This window comes from Dendronephthya gigantea, unplaced genomic scaffold, assembly GCF_004324835.1.
Source record: "Dendronephthya gigantea isolate DGI-Jeju-01 unplaced genomic scaffold, DenGig_1.0 000218F, whole genome shotgun sequence".
Lineage (NCBI taxonomy): Eukaryota > Metazoa > Cnidaria > Anthozoa > Malacalcyonacea > Nephtheidae > Dendronephthya > Dendronephthya gigantea.
In genome coordinates, this window is record NW_021163228.1 from 32,013 (window position 1) to 50,816 (window position 18,804).

General features: G+C 37.3%; 3 protein-coding genes across 3 annotated transcripts; 1 reads left to right on the top strand and 2 right to left on the bottom strand.

The window, feature by feature from the left end:
- Positions 1-780: 780 nt before the first annotated feature.
- On the bottom strand, positions 781-7,545 carry LOC114539792 (kelch domain-containing protein 8B-like). The gene is made up of 5 exons (XM_028560367.1): positions 7,381-7,545; positions 7,191-7,284; positions 4,093-4,579; positions 2,097-2,192; positions 781-2,012 (listed from the first exon to the last, which is right to left on the bottom strand). The coding sequence occupies exons 3-5, from the start codon at positions 4,567-4,569 to the stop codon at positions 951-953; spliced, it is 1,635 nt and encodes a 544-aa protein (XP_028416168.1). The 5' UTR covers positions 4,570-4,579; positions 7,191-7,284; positions 7,381-7,545; the 3' UTR covers positions 781-950.
- A 5,611-nt stretch (positions 7,546-13,156) lies between these two features.
- LOC114539800 lies at positions 13,157-15,749 on the top strand. Its single transcript, XM_028560376.1, has 2 exons — positions 13,157-13,478; positions 14,697-15,749. The coding sequence occupies exons 1-2, from the start codon at positions 13,303-13,305 to the stop codon at positions 15,151-15,153; spliced, it is 633 nt and encodes a 210-aa protein (XP_028416177.1). The 5' UTR covers positions 13,157-13,302; the 3' UTR covers positions 15,154-15,749.
- Positions 15,750-15,834: 85 nt separating this feature from the next.
- On the bottom strand, positions 15,835-18,402 carry LOC114539799. The gene is made up of 5 exons (XM_028560375.1): positions 18,182-18,402; positions 17,350-17,626; positions 16,974-17,018; positions 16,720-16,827; positions 15,835-16,075 (listed from the first exon to the last, which is right to left on the bottom strand). The coding sequence occupies exons 1-5, from the start codon at positions 18,292-18,294 to the stop codon at positions 15,980-15,982; spliced, it is 639 nt and encodes a 212-aa protein (XP_028416176.1). The 5' UTR covers positions 18,295-18,402; the 3' UTR covers positions 15,835-15,979.
- Between the last annotated feature and the right edge of the window lie 402 nt (positions 18,403-18,804).

Consider the following 18,804-nt stretch of genomic DNA (forward strand, 5'->3'; position numbering starts at 1 on the left):
GGATAAAATGCGGATGGAAAAATGCGGATTAAGGGATAAAATGCGGATGAGGGGAAAAAGTAATGTAAATGAGTTAAGAAAATTAATCGTTGCTACTTACTTCTTTGGCGTGTCCTGAGACCTCAGGGCTACATTAAATATTTATCTGGTTAGCAAATGTACTGAATATTCTACAATACAGAATAGCTTTTCTTTTAAGATCCTTTCGATAGAAGTTCGTAGTTTCAATTGGATTTAACTTTAACATGCAATCTACTTTGTCGCGTCGAACTGACACATGTCATTGTCACAAAGTAATATAACAGATTAAGGGGCTGACTACATGGTGTCTTTTCAGCCCAACAAACCGGGGCCAAAATACTTTTCAATTACATGGAAAGTTTCCACCCGGGCTGTGTTTAGGACACGTCAGAATTATTTTAAAACCAGGTTGAAATTTCAGCCCTGGCTGAGTTTGTAAAGGCTGGTAGTAGACCTATTTCGATTCTTCGAGCGCTTTAAAACCCCGAATGACAATAACTTGACCTTTAAGGGACTATGACTGCACATAAAAGTGAAATAAACAAACGAAAAAGCATTGTCAAGGCGAATTTTTCTGTCCGGGTTTAAGTTTATTTACGATTACATGGCAACAACACTAAGTTTCAGGCCAGACTGAAGTTTCAGCCCGAGTAACTCAAACCGGGCTGAAATTCTTGTCATGTAATCGCGTGCGCGATTTTGTTAGGATTTTATAACAACCCCGGGCTGAAGTTTCAGCCCAGTTAGCCAGGCTGAAACTCAGCCCTGGCTGAAAACACTCCATGTAATCAGCCCTTAAACAGAACTAATATAACATAACTAATTTACCTTATCTAATCAATCTATAAGCTACCTACAAGCTAATTTATTTATTGATGTCACCTGGTTTGATATCTTATCAAACAAGAACACAATATGAAGTTTTTTTTTCAGATGTGAGGTTTCACTACAGCAGTTGCCCAGCATCGTTTTTCTATCATTCCTGGCAGTTCTTTCCAGCGATCTCCACCAATGGTGAAAGATTCCACTGAGTTGAGAAATCCCTGCTCCTTATTCCGTCCACCAAACGCGACAATGACGTTGTTCACTATGACAGCTGAACAGCCTTTTCTTCTGTAAATCATGGAGGGCACTCGCTGAATTTGCCCCGTCTCAGTGTCATACATGTAGGCATCATTTAAAACCTGACCATTCTTATCTTCGCCGCCAACAACGATTATCATCTTACCCCAGGTAACTGTGGACATGGCGGTAACAGGCTGAGGTAACGATGGACACGTCGTAAACTCATTCTTATCCAAATCATAAGCGACAACACTGTCAAGTGCTTTAGCGTTGATCGACTTTCCTCCCAAGATGAACAGCTTTCCGTTCACGAGCTCTGCTTGGTGATGTCGTCTTGGCTGAGGCATCCTAGCCATCATAAGCGCAAGGCTGGGCCCAATAAGATTGACGGCGTAAATACGATCACTCATCTCCTCAGAGATCCGATCTTGCCCGCCAATAAGGTAGAGGCGTTTTTGAAAGACAACAGCGACGTGATCTGATAACTTGACATGCGAAATATCTGCGAACTCGACCCACTGCAAAGTTTGCTGGTCAATCTTCAACACTTCGATGACGCCAGTGCCCGTGTTACCATCGTAACCACCCGAGACAAATACATCGGAATTGTGAACACAGGACGCGGGCGTTCCTCTGGCGACCAACATGTCTGGGTACCGCGTCGATCTTCCCAGGACCATGTTGAAATTTTCGACCGTTTTCAAAGGCCTGGTAAAATCTCGGGAGGAATACCCACCAAGAACTATGATTTCTTGATTCTCGACCGAAGCAATTGGTTGCAAGCATTTTTCACTTCGTATTCCTCCTTGCAATAACTGATTCAACATTTCTGTCATCCTTTGCAACTGTTGCGTGACCACAGATTCAAACTTCACTTGACGTGCGTTCATTTCTTTTTGGCTTCGTCTCATTTCGTTAACATTTTCCTGAATTCAAAAATTGATGACGCGACGGTTATCAATACAAAGGACAATTGTAATGTAATAGATAATAAAGTATAACAAAATTACCTCCATTCGATTCACTTTGACACTTATTTCATCTTGTTTTTCAGCCAATTCGTCCACTTTATTTTTCAAGTCTTCTTTCACTTCAGCCATGCTGACCTGCGAAACAGGATGAAATTTGATTAAAATTTAACTTTTTTATTTGCTTTGTTGACGAAAACGTGCAGAAGAGAAAATCTTACATTTGAAGAAAAAGTTTAAAATATACATTGCCACACTAATTATCTATCGATTTTTCCACATAAGGCCACGGGGGGGGAGGTTATTCTGTACTTCGGACACTTGAATGGCGGCAAGGGGGGGGGGAGGGAGGTGTAAATAAATCAATCTCAATATTAGATTAGGATCTAATATATTAGAATCTAATCGATAAGGGTTCAGATATAGGATTAAGGCTAGGATTATATTCGTGGATTGGGGACATGAAATTACTACGAAGGGTGGGGTTATATTAAGGCCTGTCCACACTGTCCAATTTTGCCGGATGCAGTTCATTTCTGACGTATGGGGATGAAGTCTGTTATTGACAATGCCAGCATTCGCTTGAGTTGATTTGCTGCTACACACATTCCGAGTTACCAAACTATAAGGCTTGTTTTTCCACTTCAACTCTATCGTATCGTAACCTAACGTTACGTTTCTTTGTTTCCGAAGTATTCAACCAGAAGTAATGAGTTTAAAACATTGAGATACGCTAATAACGTTTTCCGACAGAATTCGATCGTGGGAACAGGCCTTTAGAGAGTGGCGATATTAGAGAGGGATGTTAACTACACGCGTAAAAATATCATATCTTCTAGGAAGTTGTTCACTTGCTTGTAACAAGATTTGTTCGCTCTGTTTGTTCCAAGCTGTCGACGAGATGGGACAACTTGTCAACAAGTTGTAACAAACTTGTTGAATCTAAAAACTTGCTACAAGGCTGTTCCAACAAGTCTGGTACAAACATGATGCAACAATATTGCTACAATCGTTTTCTGTCAAGTTCGTAGCAATGTTGCTGTATCATATCTAATAAGACTTGTCAGAACAATCTGGTAACAAGTCTGATAATGCCACCGGACTTGCTACAAGTTGTTAACAGCTTGTCCCAATCTTGTTACAACAAATTGCAGCAATAAGTGCGAACACAACTGTTGACAATTTGTTTGCAGACTTGCAGCAAATCGTTGCAGACTTGTTACAACTTGTGCGTTTTTACGCGTTTAAAGCGAAAAAATTATTTAGTTATTATTTGCTATTATTTTAAAATCGAGACTAAACTTTAAGTAGTTAATCTGGATGTTGTGAAAATGTGAATCGGGACGGGTACACTGTTACAAGGCCTTAGGCCAAGCATGTGACTCTTTGATGTAGCAACTAACAGTGAAAATATCGAAATTCTCCGCCTAATATGTTCCTTTAAACATCGTGCAGCTATAGAAGAAGCATTTTCTAAAGGCCCGATTTTATTCTTTTGAGAGATGTGAACGAGTGAATTAGTTACGGATGTTGAAATAGGAACTCGTACACATCAGAGCATTCGTGACTAATTACTCGTTCACATCTATCAAAAGAAGATAATCGCAAGTGCAAACGGGACTTAACTCAACATTTCACCGAAATCTTGACAATACCTTGCTGCGATTTCATGTGCGATTTTCTTCTTTTGAGAGATGTGAACGAGCGAATTAGTTACGGATGTTGAAATAGGAACTCGTACACATCAGAGCATTCGTGACTAATTACTCGTTCACATCTATCAAAAGAAGATAATCGCAAGTGTAAACGGGACTTAACTCAACATTTCACCGAAATCTTGACAATACCTTGCTGCGATTTCATGTGCGATTTTCTTCTTTTGAGAGATGTGAACGAGCGAATTAGTTACGGATGTTGAAATAGGAACTCGTACACATCAGAGCATTCGTGACTAATTACTCGTTCACATCTATCAAAAGACGAAAATCGCTAGTGTAAACGGGAGTTAACCCAACATTTCACCGAAATCTTGACATACCTTGATATCTTTACAGTCGTGACATTTAGCGATTCTGAACTGACAAAGATCTTTCTCGTGAGTTTCAATATCTCTTCTATTGACCTCTGTTTCACATCCCTCATTACGACACATGACAGGACCATATCCACATTCCTCGGCATGTCTTGGAAGATGTTCCAGACGAACGTAGTCAGGGCATCCTCGTTCATGATGATCACACTTGAGTCTAAGACGTTCCCAATAATTCTTCAGAAATCCTGTTGGTCGTCTTAAGGTTTCTTGAGTCAGAGGATCTCTGCAAACTGGACATGTTTGAGAGTTTTGAACGAGATGTTGTGATATATGAGCGAAACAAAATATATGATCTTTGTGTTGGCAAAGTCTGGGATCTTTTGGAACTTCCTGACAAATGGAACAAAGCAGATCCTCGCTGATTTCTCCTTGAAAACGATCCACGTCATAACCTTGCAAATCGTCTTCCCATCTCGCTGCCATTGGAAATGATCTAAAATGTAAAGCACAATTTAGACTACGTGCTTTCACCTGGCCTGGACCAGGGAGTCTTGAGGAATTAGAATATGTATATAACTTAACTATTAAATTCAAACCGGCGTCTCTTTCATCCGTACTTAGAGTAATTCTAGACTATATATTACAATGGAAACTCTGTATTAGATGTTGAAGAAGATGTTTCTAGTGCAAAGCATCTTGTATTCTTCACTAGCATATGACTTTATGTACAGGCCATTACACTTGTCAAATGATTTTTGCCCATTTCTGACAACAAAACAAACACTACCTGTTTCTTCAAGCGTGTTTACACTTCAGGGGCCGGTAAATTGTATCAAGCCCGTTTAGCTTAAACAGTGGATAGGTCAAAATTAAATAACACTCTTACATCTCTCTTGAATGAGTCAACTTGAATATTATGCACTGAATATGTAGTTGTAAACAGTATCTTTGTATTAAGGTTAAAAACATTTAGTGTGCTTGTTGAATAAAACGATAGACTTGCTTTCTATTTTGAACTTAATATAACCACCGCGTTTAAGCTAAACGCGCTTAATACAACCGGTCCCTGAAGTGTAAACACGGTTGAAGAAACGGGTAGTGTTTGTTGTCAAAAATGGGCAAAAATAATTTGACATGTGTTATGGCCTGTACATGAAGTCATATGCAAGTGAAGAATACAAAATATCTTCAACCACTGTCACTTGTAAAGAATACTTTGCACTAGAAACATCTTGTTCAACTTGTAATACAGAGTTGCTATTGCAATAGTCTTACTCTAAGTTCCTAACCTGCAAATTATTAATCATTATATAGCTACTAATCACTACACAGACCCTAATCATTCAGTTATTCTAACATCTTGGCACATGCAGAGGGGGTAAGTTGAATGCATGATTATACAACAGTAAAAAGAAGTGTAAATTATGCTCATGGGTAAAAATACCCCTAACTCCCAAACCCTGTTTGTCTCCCCTTTCGATCATCATGCAGGCTTTAAAGTGCAAACAATTAATTACAGTGCAAGAGGATATCAGTCTGACTGGCAGAACCAGTGAACTTGAATAAAACTGGAACACTCACTCTGTCGGAAGTTTGAACCTGAGATGGCGGACACTGAAGCCTTTTCTTGTAGGTATGACCCAGGCCTCCACACGGAATAAAATGGCAGCAATCATAATTTTACCGTGCCAAAGGCCTGGATCATACCTACAAGAAAGGCTTCATGATCTGCCATCTTGGCTTCACTCATTAATGAGGGAATATCAGAGGGGAGCATTCCAGTCTTTTTTGAGTTAACTGCATGGGAAGAACTATATATATATATATATATATATATATATATATATTATAATATATATATATATATATATATATATATATATATATATATATATATATATATATATATATATATCTCAAAGCTCAAGTCCAACTCAAAGCCAGCAAGAACCAGATAAGGTTTACCACATGAACTGCAGACAACAAGCTAACTACCTCGAATGCAGGGATGGGTTCAATAGACGGTCTTAGGGGCCGGGGGGTGCATATCCTTAGCGTAGACCAGAGAGAGTGCAGGCAGAGTGCAAATTTGGGTATGACTATGTAGAAAAACTCATATTTGTACCTAATTATATATTAAATATTTTGGTGTACTGTGGAGTTTAGAATTTTGACCACAGCTCTGAAAATCTATGCAGCACATATATAAATATTTTATAACCAAAGCTGCTCAAGATCTAGTTAGACAGTCCCCTCCTGGTATAAATTTGGTAATTATCAAAATCAGATGGGGCTGTTTACATCCGACCCAATCTAGTAATAAAAATGACCAGATCTGGACACATTGAGCAGCATCTCATATTAAGGAATTTGTCATTAAACAAACACAAACTCTAATATCCCTTACACCCACCCTGTGGCTGGATCAAGGCAACACCCCCTCACCACAACCACAGTTATTAGAATATACATGGTTTGGAGACTAAATAAAAGTACAATACAACTCATTAACTATGTTATTGTCCAGGTTTATGCAAAAAATGGTTCCTTATCCAACACATGTCTATGTGTATTTTTGCCAAACTAACCAATAGCAATGGCTTGGCTTAGCTCCTCAACCGTGACTTGAACAACATGTTAATTCAGACCTTACTATTGGTTTATTTGTTCAAAATACAATAGACACATGACGAATAAATAACATTTTTTTGCATAAATGTTCCCCAACATAGTTAATGATCGAGTTCTATTGTAGTTTTATCATTTTATGTAGTCTCTAAACCATGTACGTATAATCTATTAACTGTGCCACAACCAATCTAACCTAGCTAAATGAATATGATCTCAAGTTCGGGTCCAGAGAAACATTTGAAGCATTGGATTTTGCCTTTTGGAGGAATATTTGTCCTGCTTCCTCTTATTATATAAAAGCCTTGTCAGTTCACATATGACAGCGGGTACGTGAACCATCGACTTTTCGTTCCGCATCAGACAAACCGAAACCGGATAATTTTGAAAAGAATTTAGGCAACGACAGATATAAACAATTAAAACACAAACAATTTCTCGCCTGTAATTTTAAATAGATGTCCAAATTAACTCACCAGGGATTCTTTCAAATTCGTAAAACAGAATACTCTCGTAAAATGAAAGCGGAAACCATAGTAGCGTCACCAAATATTATTATCCACAATCGATCTGCAAAGAAAATAAATAAATACAATAAATCTACACAGAAAATAAATAAACACAAAAAGTTGCGTTTGATTGACCGTAGAATAAGAAAAAACTTACCATATAGGATTCTCGGCGAAATGTTTTGTTTGAGTTCCCAAAAATGTTGGAAAATGTTACAAATTGCTCGCACGTTGTTACAATTACATTTCCTGAAATTAGCATTCCAAGAATTGTGCTTCCACATGAAGAAATAAAATTGAAATCTTCATTTTCTTCCAAGTGGAATGCGTCAATCTTGTATGATCTTGTTCTTAGTACAACGGGCTCAGTTCTTTAGAAAGCGCTGCTTTTTACCGAAGAAGCCGATATTTACAAAAGATATCCGCTGAGAATTCGAGCCCGCACGAGTGGTAAAATTTTCTCTAATTTGGATCAATGTGGGTAAATTGTGACATTACAAAGTAATCAAAAGCAACTCATTCGTATGAACTAGCATAACGGTGAACAAAATGCTCGAAAAATAAAACACCAATACCACAATCGCATTACTATTTATTAAAGCGAGATATCTCAAAAACCTGACAACAATTAAATGAATTAATTGCTCTTGTCAGTTCAACAAGAGTTGATATCTAAACACTCATAACCATGACAAAAAAATAGAAAGTTCAGATCTACTCCTTAAAATGGCCTTGAATCAAATTAGGCTATCCTCTTAAATCACCCAGACTTGCCATTTTCATGAAAAAATCGTTTTTCATGAAAGACCTAATGAAATCCTAGAAATTCAGGCGATTTTGAAGAAGTAGATCGACAATTCCGTTGTGTTTAGTCGGACTCTGACGTGGGTGCCACGGCAACTGATTTGAACTCTTTAATAAACTTTTTCAAAACTTCCAGAACTCTTTTATTCGTTGGATCACCTTCACCGCTGTGACAATGGCTGGAGAGCATCATTTTTTCATTGACGTTTGGATTGTGAATCACAAAACCCCCGCTCAGCTTGAAAAATCCCTCCAAATCGCACAGCTGTTTGTACATGGTGCATTCCCCGTCGGGCGGTGTCATCCAGTTGACGATGTTTTGGAGATCAGTGACAGTTTTCGCTTTGGCACCGGCGGTCGTCTGGTATTCCATGATTTCGGAGATCATCGTATCTTCCGTGTTCTTAAACACGTGTTCGTTGAATCGGACCAGTTTTGCCTGCCCCTCCGGAATCCATTCCTCGAGGTAGCCCTTGCACGTGGTCTTCACGGGATCAGTCTCCTCCTTGCATTTCAAATTATCGGTTATTATCTTGCTGTATTTAACAACGCTCAGCTTCTCCTCTGAGCCGTGAACGGAATCATGGAATCGAATGCTCGATTTTACCAAATCGGCACAACCTAAAAACAAACAAACAACAGAGCAATTGTTAATCAAATAATCCATGTTCAGTATTAAATCCGACAAAAACGAATTTAATCCTTGAGATTTGGGTTTGGATTAGATTTAGGATTACGGTTAACTATAATCATTCATAATCCCAATCTAGGTTATAGTCCTAATCTTAATCTCAGACCCAATCATAATCCCAACCTAAGATCTAGTCCTAATCTTAATCTCAAACCTAATCTTAATCTCAGACCCAATCATAATCCCAAGCTAAGATCTAGACCTAATCTTAATCTCAGACCCAATCCTAATCCTAATTTATTATAGAAGAATTGCTAAATTTTCAGCGCTATATTGCCACATTTTTAAACATTTCACGAGCCAAACTTCCCAATTTACTAATTTTGGAATGCTTCTTCAGCTGTGAAACCAAACTCACCACTTTCGAGTTTGCAAACCCGCAATTCAAAGCCATCATTTGGTTCCTTCAGCTCACAACCAAACAAGCTTTCATCAGGAATACTGTCTTTCACTTTGCAGAAGGTATTGTAATCGATGTTTTCCGACTTTTCACTCTCGCTTACGACCGCAGCCCGAGGCGTGGCGAAGTCAAGTCCGCCTTCTTCCGGAGCGCTCGTTCCCATTGCTCCAAGAAACATTAGACTCAAACATATCATAAAATGCAGCGAAATCATCTGAAAAACCATGTTTCTTTCCTAAAATAAGGACTCTTTTTAAATTAGATAGCTCTGTCGTTCCAAAAGATCGGCACTGATTGGTCCAGTTTTACTGCAGGGGGAAATATTAACTAAACTAACTTTTTTTAAACTCTCTATTTAGTTTAGTTTAGGTTTACTCCTGTAGTAACACTGATCAATAAGAGATGATCCTTACTGGACCTCTAGGAAGAACAGTTTAGAACTGATAGAGCTATCCAGTATAAATAAAGTTAGTTTAGTTTAGGTTTCCTCCTGTAGTAATACTGGATCAATAAGAGATGATCCTTACTGGACCTCTAGAAAGAACAGTTACTGATAGGACTATCCAGTATAAATAAAGTTACTTTGGTTTAGTGGTAACACCGGATCAATAATCCTTACTGCAACTCTAGGAAGAACAGTTTAGAACTGATATCCAAACAACATACAAGAGATTACATACGATTTGTTAAAAAAGATCAAACAAACAACTTTTTAACAAACTTACAGTATACATAATCGGTGTTCCCACAATTTTATGGTACGGAAATTCAACGACCATTCGAAGGTAGAAAACTGCTTACAAAATGTTCGCTTCAAAATGTGAACTGCTCGAAATACAAAGCGTTCTAAAACAACAGCAGAACAGCGCGACAGTTAAAGATTCATTTAATCAATGGCAATGCGATATACCCCTTGGGAAGACATCATTCATTTTTGTATTGACTTGGGCTAACTCCCGTAGCTAGGATGAATATTACCACAAGTTGAAAGATATTTTTTTGCTGGTGAAATACAATAGTTTCTCCACAAGGAGCACAGGTGGCTGATGAAGCATTTTTGGCTATTTTTACTCTGTTTAAACTTTTTCCATAGCAAGATTTTTTTCAAAAATCAGAATTTAGGAAACAATTATCGAGGTTTTCTTTTGAGCTGATTGATTTCGGACATGTTTTCGGACCTTTGTTTTCAACGATCAAATGTGTTTCAAAAAGTGTCTGGGTAAATAAAGGACAAAAAACCGAAGCCATATAAGATTTGTTGAAATTTTCAGCAAAAAAATATTTTCCATTTTTTTATCTTTATATATATGACGGATTAATGCATGTAAAAAATACTTTTAAGCACATGCCACTTTTGAAAAAAAATATTGAGCTCTCAATATATAAATTAAACTTAACAATGAAAGGATTGTGAATTGATTTGGAAACGGATCCTGTCTGACTCTGGTCGTAACACCAACCAATCATTAAACGAATTATAAATCGATAGATATTATAGAATAGTTTGTTGGCAGATATCCTAGCATTTTTTTTATATATACATTCATCATCTTTTGGTAAACTACCAGGACATTGCTGTACTGGTTGTGCACTGTTAAATCCCAGCGAGGCACTTTATGCTTCGTAATTCCTATTAACTTGTTCAACGCTCGTCAAAGGTTCTTGTTTAGTAAAGCAACAAAGGTCGATGTAACTCTTATGTAAACTCTCGCTTGTCAACTCTCATGCGACTCTTGTTCTCGTTTGATCTATATAGCAATGATAGTTGATGAAACTCTCATGTAAACTTTCGCTTGTCAACTGTCATGCAACTTTTGTTCTGGTTTGATCAAGCAATGATAGTTGATGAAACTCTCATGTAAACTCTCGCTGTCAGCTCTCATGCAACTCTTGTTCTCGTTTGATCAAGCAATCATAGTTGATGAAACTCTCATGTAAACTTTCGCTTCTCAACTCTCATGCAACTCTTGTTCTCGTTTGATCAAGCAATGATAGTTGATGAAACTCTCATGTAAACACTCGCTTGTCAATTCTCATGCAACTCTTGTTCTCGTTTGATCAAGCAATGATACTGGATGAAACTCTCATGTAAACTCTCGCTTGTCAACTCTCATGCAACTCTTGTTCTCGTTTGATTATAAAAGCAATGATAAATGATGAAACTCTCATGTAAACTCTCGCTTGTCAACTCTCATGCAACTCTTGCTCTCGTTTGATCAAGCAATGATACTGGATGAAACTCTCATGTAAACTCTCGCTTGTCAATTCTCATGCTGTCATGCAACTCTTGTTCTCGTTTGATCAAGCAATGATAGTTGATGAAACTCTCATGTAAACTCTCGCTTGCATAACCTCTCATGGCAACTCGCCCATGGCAACCGTTTATTCATGCATGAGGTCGCTAAGCAACACTTCAAATTCCCGGTAAACCGCTAAATTTCCGTTCAAATTCCCGGTAAACCGCTAAAGTTCGCACTTTCGATTTGAACGCGATATAGCAATTCATACCGACTAAACCGTAAAGTCATCGGCTCGCAAACGTGGTCGAAGCAATGGTTTTTAATTGGGAAACGGTTGACTTTGAAAATGATCAGATGGAATACTGTGAAGAAGATATCACTGGATATTTTCGAGCCTCAAAGAAGTACGTTTACCATATTGTTACAATTTCGACGCTCGCTTTATCGATTTGCGCGGTGTTAATGATACAAGAGGGCAACATCGATGATACTTTGACAGAAAGGCACAAAGAGATTGTATCTCTTCGATTGAAGATTACACCGTGTCTAGTGAACGGTACATATCCAATATTTTTAAAACGAATTTCTCAACTTCTAGAAAAAATCGAGGCGATTAAGTCGAGCAAAACGCGACTTATTGCTGAAGTGGAATCCGCGTTGGCGAACAATATTAGCGATGCCAAAACAATGTTAAATAAACGTTTGACTGTTCTGCAAAGTCAGGTCTCGAGCTTGAAAACCAATGTAAATAAACTTCAAACGAATTTTGCAAACTTTAAAGACTTGATAGGAGCGAGATTTACAAAGGTTTGGGAAAAATTTGACAAAATAGAAGCGGAAATTGCGAAAAAGCGTGGTCAATAACAGAAGCAGGTCGCTATAACTTGGGTTATCTACACTTGATATATTGCAAAACGTTACAATGTTACAAAACATGGGTCACAGAATCCATTTAATAGACGATGGTATTGTCTATTGATAAATAATAAACAATGAACTTGTATTCCAGGCGAAATATAAGTGTCGCTTTGTAACAGACCATGTTTAAAAGAACCGTATTTGTCCGATTAAAGTTAGCTACTTCTGATGTATGGAATGTAGTATGTTGATTGATAAAGCGGTACTGCACTGGTTTTAGTTGTTTTGCTGTCTATATACATTACACGACATTAGCCTACAAAACATCTATCAAAAGCTATGGAATAAGGCAAAATTAGGTCGCATGTACTAACTTATAAAAGCATGGATTTGAGATGGCTGATTTACAAAGAAACTTGGAAGGTCCGTTATTGACTTGACCGATATTACATAGCAATTAATTAATCAATTGAAATACATACAAATTCATATTGAATTGTATTGGCTTTTGCGATGTTAATTGAGAATAATTGATACGCTTGGCTTGGGGCGGAAGAAGCTTTTTTGCATGACTAACCATTTACAAGACCATAAAATTAATGTAACAAAAAACAATACAGACGAGATTGTTTATTGAATGTTGTAAATATTGCTCGTCTTTCCATATGGAGGTACCGGAGTTGATGACTATATTCAGACAGAAATTCTCTCAACAATCGCATGAAGTTCGATGCTCGATAAAACGCAATAAAATTGAAGAAGGTGATAATATAGAGCTATTTGACTCTTGAAACGGTTCTAAAATGCCAGATATATCATTAATTGACCCTTCTTAAGGTTCTGTTACATATGTCGATGAGATTCGTTTTGGACACTCCGAAGTTAAATTTTACCCAGCAACGACTCCCCCGTAACCTTTTATCAAATTACCCAATTCCCGGGGGGTTAATGCGCATGTGTCGTTGAGTTCCGTTTGTGGGTGTTTCCAGGAAACACACGCTGCTTTTCCAGGTAATTTCCTTGGCAAACATTTCACAAGCGCGCTTTAAATTGTATTCATTGAAAAATTCCACTATTCCAGCAAAAATGGGTGAGGAACGAAGACCTCCGATTCAAGAACGAAGAGTAGAAGGAGGCCGTTGTTCGACATGTATTGAATGCTTTCAAAACATTCGGTGGAAAATGATATTCGAAAATCTTTCTATTTTGGCGACATTTGCCTCGATCGGATTGGCAATTACAGCCATAGTGCTTGCTGCCGGGTAAGTTTCATATTTAACTTAGATATTTCACGATTGTTGCAATCGATATCGTTTTGAAATGTTGTTTCAGAACTATAAATAAAAGCAAACTTTGTTGGCGACACTCGTAGAATATAAAAAAATGACATGTGTCGTTGCTCGGCAATACTGTTTATGTTTTGTTCATAGTTAAAAGGGAATTTGAACTAAATCGTCTCCGACCATATATGAATAAATACGTTAGTTTGGTGTTGTGATTGCTAAGATGTGCTTTATAAGGCGAAAACTCTCACAAATCATGTCAGTATGCACGATTGGGTACATTTTACATATGTATTACGGCTGTTACATGAGCCCAGTTATCCAACATGAGATGATTTTGAGGTATTGAAAAAATGTTTTTGATACCAAACAAGTACATGCTATTATTTATTAATGACTACAATGCTGCCAGGATCATATTATATGCTCATTTCAATACCTCAAAGTCATCTCACGCTTCGCTGAATCTCGGCTGAGGATCATAAAAACAACCCCTTAACGTGTGCTTAAATGTGAAGTGTTGGGTGTTTAAAATTAATTAAAATTGCGAATGACTTTAACAAGTTGACCGGCTTCCTAGCAGCCGTAACGACGGATGAAAGAGCTCGAGATGCCGGTTTGAATTTATTATAAACAAGACGCCTACTCAGGCGATCACTCGGGCTACAGTTATCTCGTAGTAACATGGCATGTTCGTGACACCCGCGCGAGAAACGATCCTAGGACGATTTCGATTGGTTCGAAGACTTCGTACTGCCCACGCGTGATTTTTGTAAACTCGCGACGCAAGACAGAAAACCGAGCCCATTTTACAACTCGGTGTACCTACGGTAGCCCGAGTAATAATATTCCTATTTTAATTCCTCAAGACTCCCCCGTCGCACCTCTGACCTCTATGTGAACTGGAACGATAACTCGGCCGCCATCTTGGCAGCTTGATCCGAATTGAGGAACCAAGATGGCGCCCAGAGGCCAGTTATATAAAAAAGAGAAGTTAACATTTAACTGTAGTTAAGGACAGAATTGGCCACTCAGAGTCGTGTATTTCTGAGTTAAAGAGTTTTATAACACCAGCCACAGATTCTGTTATCGTTCCAGTGTATATAGAGATCACTGGATAGTATACAGATATAACCAAAATATATCCAGTGTATTATCAGATCAGTGGCATGGCTCATCTGTTTTTAATTTCTATAGAGACATAACAAAACTTGGCGAAAATGAAAACGAACTGGATTCTGTCAGAGAGGAAATAAATGAATGTTGGAACAACACGTATGAAAGAATTCAAAGTCTTTCGAGGAAAATCGATGAAATTGACGCGAGCCTCAACGATCTGATCGCCCAAACAAAATCCACTTTGGAAAACAAGATTACCAACGTTAAAAGTAGTCTGACCTCATGGATAATAGGTGTACAGAACCAAGTCTCTGATATGAATACGAATGTGGATAAAGTTCAGACAGGTCTGGAAAGTTTTGAAGATTCGACGAACAGTGAATTTTCAAAACTGTGGAAGAAATTTAAGGAAGTTGACAATGAGATCGCGAATCTTCCACAAAATAAAGGAAGCTTGAAAAATACGAGTGGAGAAAAAATTTGCGCCATATTTATAATTGTATATTGTAGTTATATGCACATATTTCAACTATAAAATTAATTTTAGTGCGAGAAAATACCTTGGTGAAACATTTGCATTGCATTGGCGATGTGTTTATGTTTTTCTATGTTTTTTTAAAAAAGATTTTTAGCTTCAAGTCTATATTAAAAGTCTAACATAACAGCTTGTATAGAACTGTTAGATCAGAACTCTATATAAACTGGAATAATAACTACGCCACTATCTTTGAGTCCGATTTGAAGCCGAATTACAGGACTAGTGCCAATCCTTTTTTTGCTTATGTAGGCGCGGTTGACGACCGCGCTTACACAAACGATCAAAAAGGGAATGGCACTGGTGTATGATTCGGCTACAAATACGATTGGTCTCAAAAATGGCGGCCAAATAAACAGCAGTTATCATTCCAGTTTAAATCGAGTTCAGCGGAGTAAGGTTGACAATTTCCCTCACTCCAGGTAAAATATCCAAAATAGCGTGCGCTGAATGATGCAAATAACGTGCGCTGATTGGCTGTTCGTCGATCTGGAATCCACGATGATTGGCCCGCTGTAGTGTTCTAATTTTTTATATTCCCAAATATGGAATAATGGTTCAGTTTGCATAAATTCTATTAATGTCAAAAGAGCCGTACTTTTTCTTGGAATATCTTTGCAATTAAATTTCAATTACATTTCTTTCACATCGGCGCTGAGTTTTTGCAAAGTCCACATTTTATCGACGTTTTGTAGTCGTTTTTACCGCTTTCAATAACAATATAAATCATTCTTATTGAGAGCATTTCAATTATATTTTGTATAATACAAATGATTTCAGGTGGCTTCTGTACAAATTATTCAAATATCCAAGGATACGGTTTTGATTAATCTTTAGGATACAGTTTCTTCAAGAATTGCCTAGGCTCGTACCCAATTCCGTTAAAAGCTTCAAAGTAATCGTCGATAAGACTGTTTTCAATCTGAAAACCAATTGCAAATGGGCATTAGTTGATTATTTTACTCTGTCTAATGCCAGATGATTTTACTCATCAGTGGAAGAGTACTGTCAGTTAATAAGTTAACAAAACTATCTGTCAGTGTTTCTTGTTAGCCCATTAGCTTGCAATGCATGCACCCAGATGTGGCCTACTTTAGTATTTGACTCTGTCTAATGTCAGATGATTTTACTCATCAGTGGAAGAGTATTGTCAGTTAATAAGTTAACAAAACTATCTGTCAGTGTCTCTTAATTGTTAACCCATTAGCTTGCAATGCACCCAGATGTGGCCTACTTTAGTATTTTACTCTGTCTAGTGCCAGATGAATTTACTCATCAGTGGAAGAGTACTGTCAGTTAATAAGTTAACAAAACTATCTGTCAGTGTCTCTTGTTAACCCATTAGCTTGCAATGCACCTAGATGTGGCCTACTTTAGTATTTTACTCTGTCTAATGCCAGATGAATTTACTCATTAGTGGAAGAGTACTGTCAGTTAATGAGTAAACAAAACTATCTTTCAGTGTCTCTTGTTAACCCATTAACTTGCAATACACCCAGATGTGACCTACTTTAACAAGAGTATTAATAGCAGTAAGTTTAAAAATCATTAAACATGAAATTTTACCTTTCTATTGAGGACAATCTCTATGTCATCTTGACTGACATAAGCATGTAAATTGTCATTTTCTGATTGGTCGGGCAGAACAGCATAATGAGGTTCCAGTCTTTTTTCCTGTTTTAAAAAAAATATAATTGCAATGAGTATGACAAATCATTCATTTACAAAATGATCCTGCAACATATTATATTATCAAGAAAATATAATATACATATTTCATAGTAATCTGTCTGTAAGTCATTTGACTTGTGTTTACTTACTGCAGCTTCCCTGCCATATACATTTTCAAGCCAGGTATCAGTTGCCTGAATTAAAAACAATAAGTTTTATTACAGGAAAAAACGAAAACTAAACTAACTTTATTTATACTGGATAGCTCTATCAGTTCTAAACTGTTCTTCCTAGATGTCCAGTAATGATCATGTCTTATTGATCCAGTGTTACTACAGGAGGAAACCTAAACTAAACTAGCTTTATTTATACTGGATAGCTCTATCAGTTCTAAACTTTTCTTCCTAGAGGTCCAGTAAGGATCATCTCTTATTGATCCAGTGTTACTACAGGAGGAAACCTAAACTAAACTTACTTTATTTATACTGGATAGCTCTATCAGTTCTAAACAGTTTAATTCATTACCCTGGCATGATCGTCCCAGCCAACAATGACGCCATGGTAACCAGCAGACTTGTGCAAAAATACTTGACCAATCCTATACTTCATTTTAGGAGGTCTTTCATGTCTCGGTCGAGGGCTATTGGCAAAATACCCGACATTGCTACGATATTTCATCACTTCCACTGCGACGCATTCACCTCTGTTGTCTGTCAGGTAAAACCATAGCCTTTTCAACTCGTCCAGCCATGTTTTTGGTTGAATCCATTTTTTACCAAAATCACTCAAGGTAGTTACAAGCCTACAAAAGCAAATACACTGTTGAAAACTATGCTAGATTTGATCCTTGAAGAATTAGCTTGCAATGCACCCAGATGTGACCTACTTTAGTATCTTACTCTGTTTAAAGTCAGATGATTTTACTCATCAGTGGAAGAGTACTGTCAGTTAATAAGTTAACAAAACTATCTGTCAGTGTCTCTTGTTAACCCATTAGCTTGCAATGCACCCAGATGTGACTTACTTTAGTATTTTATTCTGTCTAATGCCAGATGATTTTACTTATCAGTGGAAGAATACTTTCGGTTAATAAGTTATCAAAACTATCTGTCAGTGTCTCTTGTTAACACATTAGCTTGCAATGCACCCAGATGTGACCTACTTTAGTATTTTACTCTGTCTAATGTCAGATGATTTTACTCATCAGTGGAAGAGCACTATCAGTTAATGAAATTTATAAACCTAATTAGTCTTTAGGCGGCTCTACAACGCCAAGAAGCTGAACTAAGGTTCCATGTTTAGTGAAATATTTCAACGACGAGTCACTTGAAACGTTAAATTTATAAACAAAACTCACTTTCGGACTTTGATGGAAGAATCGTTGGTGGTTTGTGAGCTCCAAATTGTAATCAAATATTGAGCCGGGATTGCGAGCAATAAGACGAGCAATTGGACTACAGGACGAGCCATTTATGGCTTGAATTATACAAGCAGATGTGAATCATAAACATCTTTTTCAATAAAGAAAACTTTTTCAAGTTTTTGACGAATCAATTTTGTACACGAGTAACAATTCTCTCATTAATTGCAACACGAAGGAAACTTGCAAATTCCTTGAATAAAAAGTTGAAATTCCTGGTACGATTTCAGTATAATTGTAAGGCATTTTTTTGAATTCCAATTTTCAAGGAAGAATCTCCTAAAACGCAGACATCGTTTTGTTTTGATACTCATGCTTTGTCTTTCATGAAGTATTTTAAATGGATTTCACCGCTGCACTATAGTTAATAATTTCATGTTCAGAATATAATCCTTGATTCTAATCCTTTGATATAATCCTTGATTTTAATCCAAGTTAATGAGTTCACAAAATAACGCGTTAGTATTTTACTCTGTCTACAAAATAACTAAAAAAGGAGCTTCTAATATCGGCGTTATTAAGTGTTTGAGGTCTGTTGTTTCATCAGAAACATACCTTAT

What these genes read in the sequence shown, in the direction of transcription:
- LOC114539792 (XM_028560367.1), bottom strand. Translation starts at nt 4,569, where the DNA reads ATGGCAGCGAGATGGGAAGACGATTTGCAAGGTTATGACGTGGATCGT. An exon ending in ACGACTGTAAAGATATCAAG is followed by an intron (nt 2,193 to 4,092) that starts GTATGTCAAGAT and finishes CCTGTTTCGCAG; the next exon opens with GTCAGCATGGCTGAAGTGAA. An exon ending in TCAAAGTGAATCGAATGGAG is followed by an intron (nt 2,013 to 2,096) that starts GTAATTTTGTTA and finishes TTTTGAATTCAG; the next exon opens with GAAAATGTTAACGAAATGAG.
- LOC114539800 (XM_028560376.1), top strand. Translation starts at nt 13,303, where the DNA reads ATGGGTGAGGAACGAAGACCTCCGATTCAAGAACGAAGAGTAGAAGGA. An exon ending in GCCATAGTGCTTGCTGCCGG is followed by an intron (nt 13,479 to 14,696) that starts GTAAGTTTCATA and finishes TAATTTCTATAG; the next exon opens with AGACATAACAAAACTTGGCG.
- LOC114539799 (XM_028560375.1), bottom strand. Translation starts at nt 18,294, where the DNA reads ATGGCTCGTCCTGTAGTCCAATTGCTCGTCTTATTGCTCGCAATCCCG. An exon ending in TCTTCCATCAAAGTCCGAAA is followed by an intron (nt 17,627 to 18,181) that starts GTGAGTTTTGTT and finishes TTGCTTTTGTAG; the next exon opens with GCTTGTAACTACCTTGAGTG. An exon ending in GCTGGGACGATCATGCCAGG is followed by an intron (nt 17,019 to 17,349) that starts GTAATGAATTAA and finishes TTTTTAATTCAG; the next exon opens with GCAACTGATACCTGGCTTGA.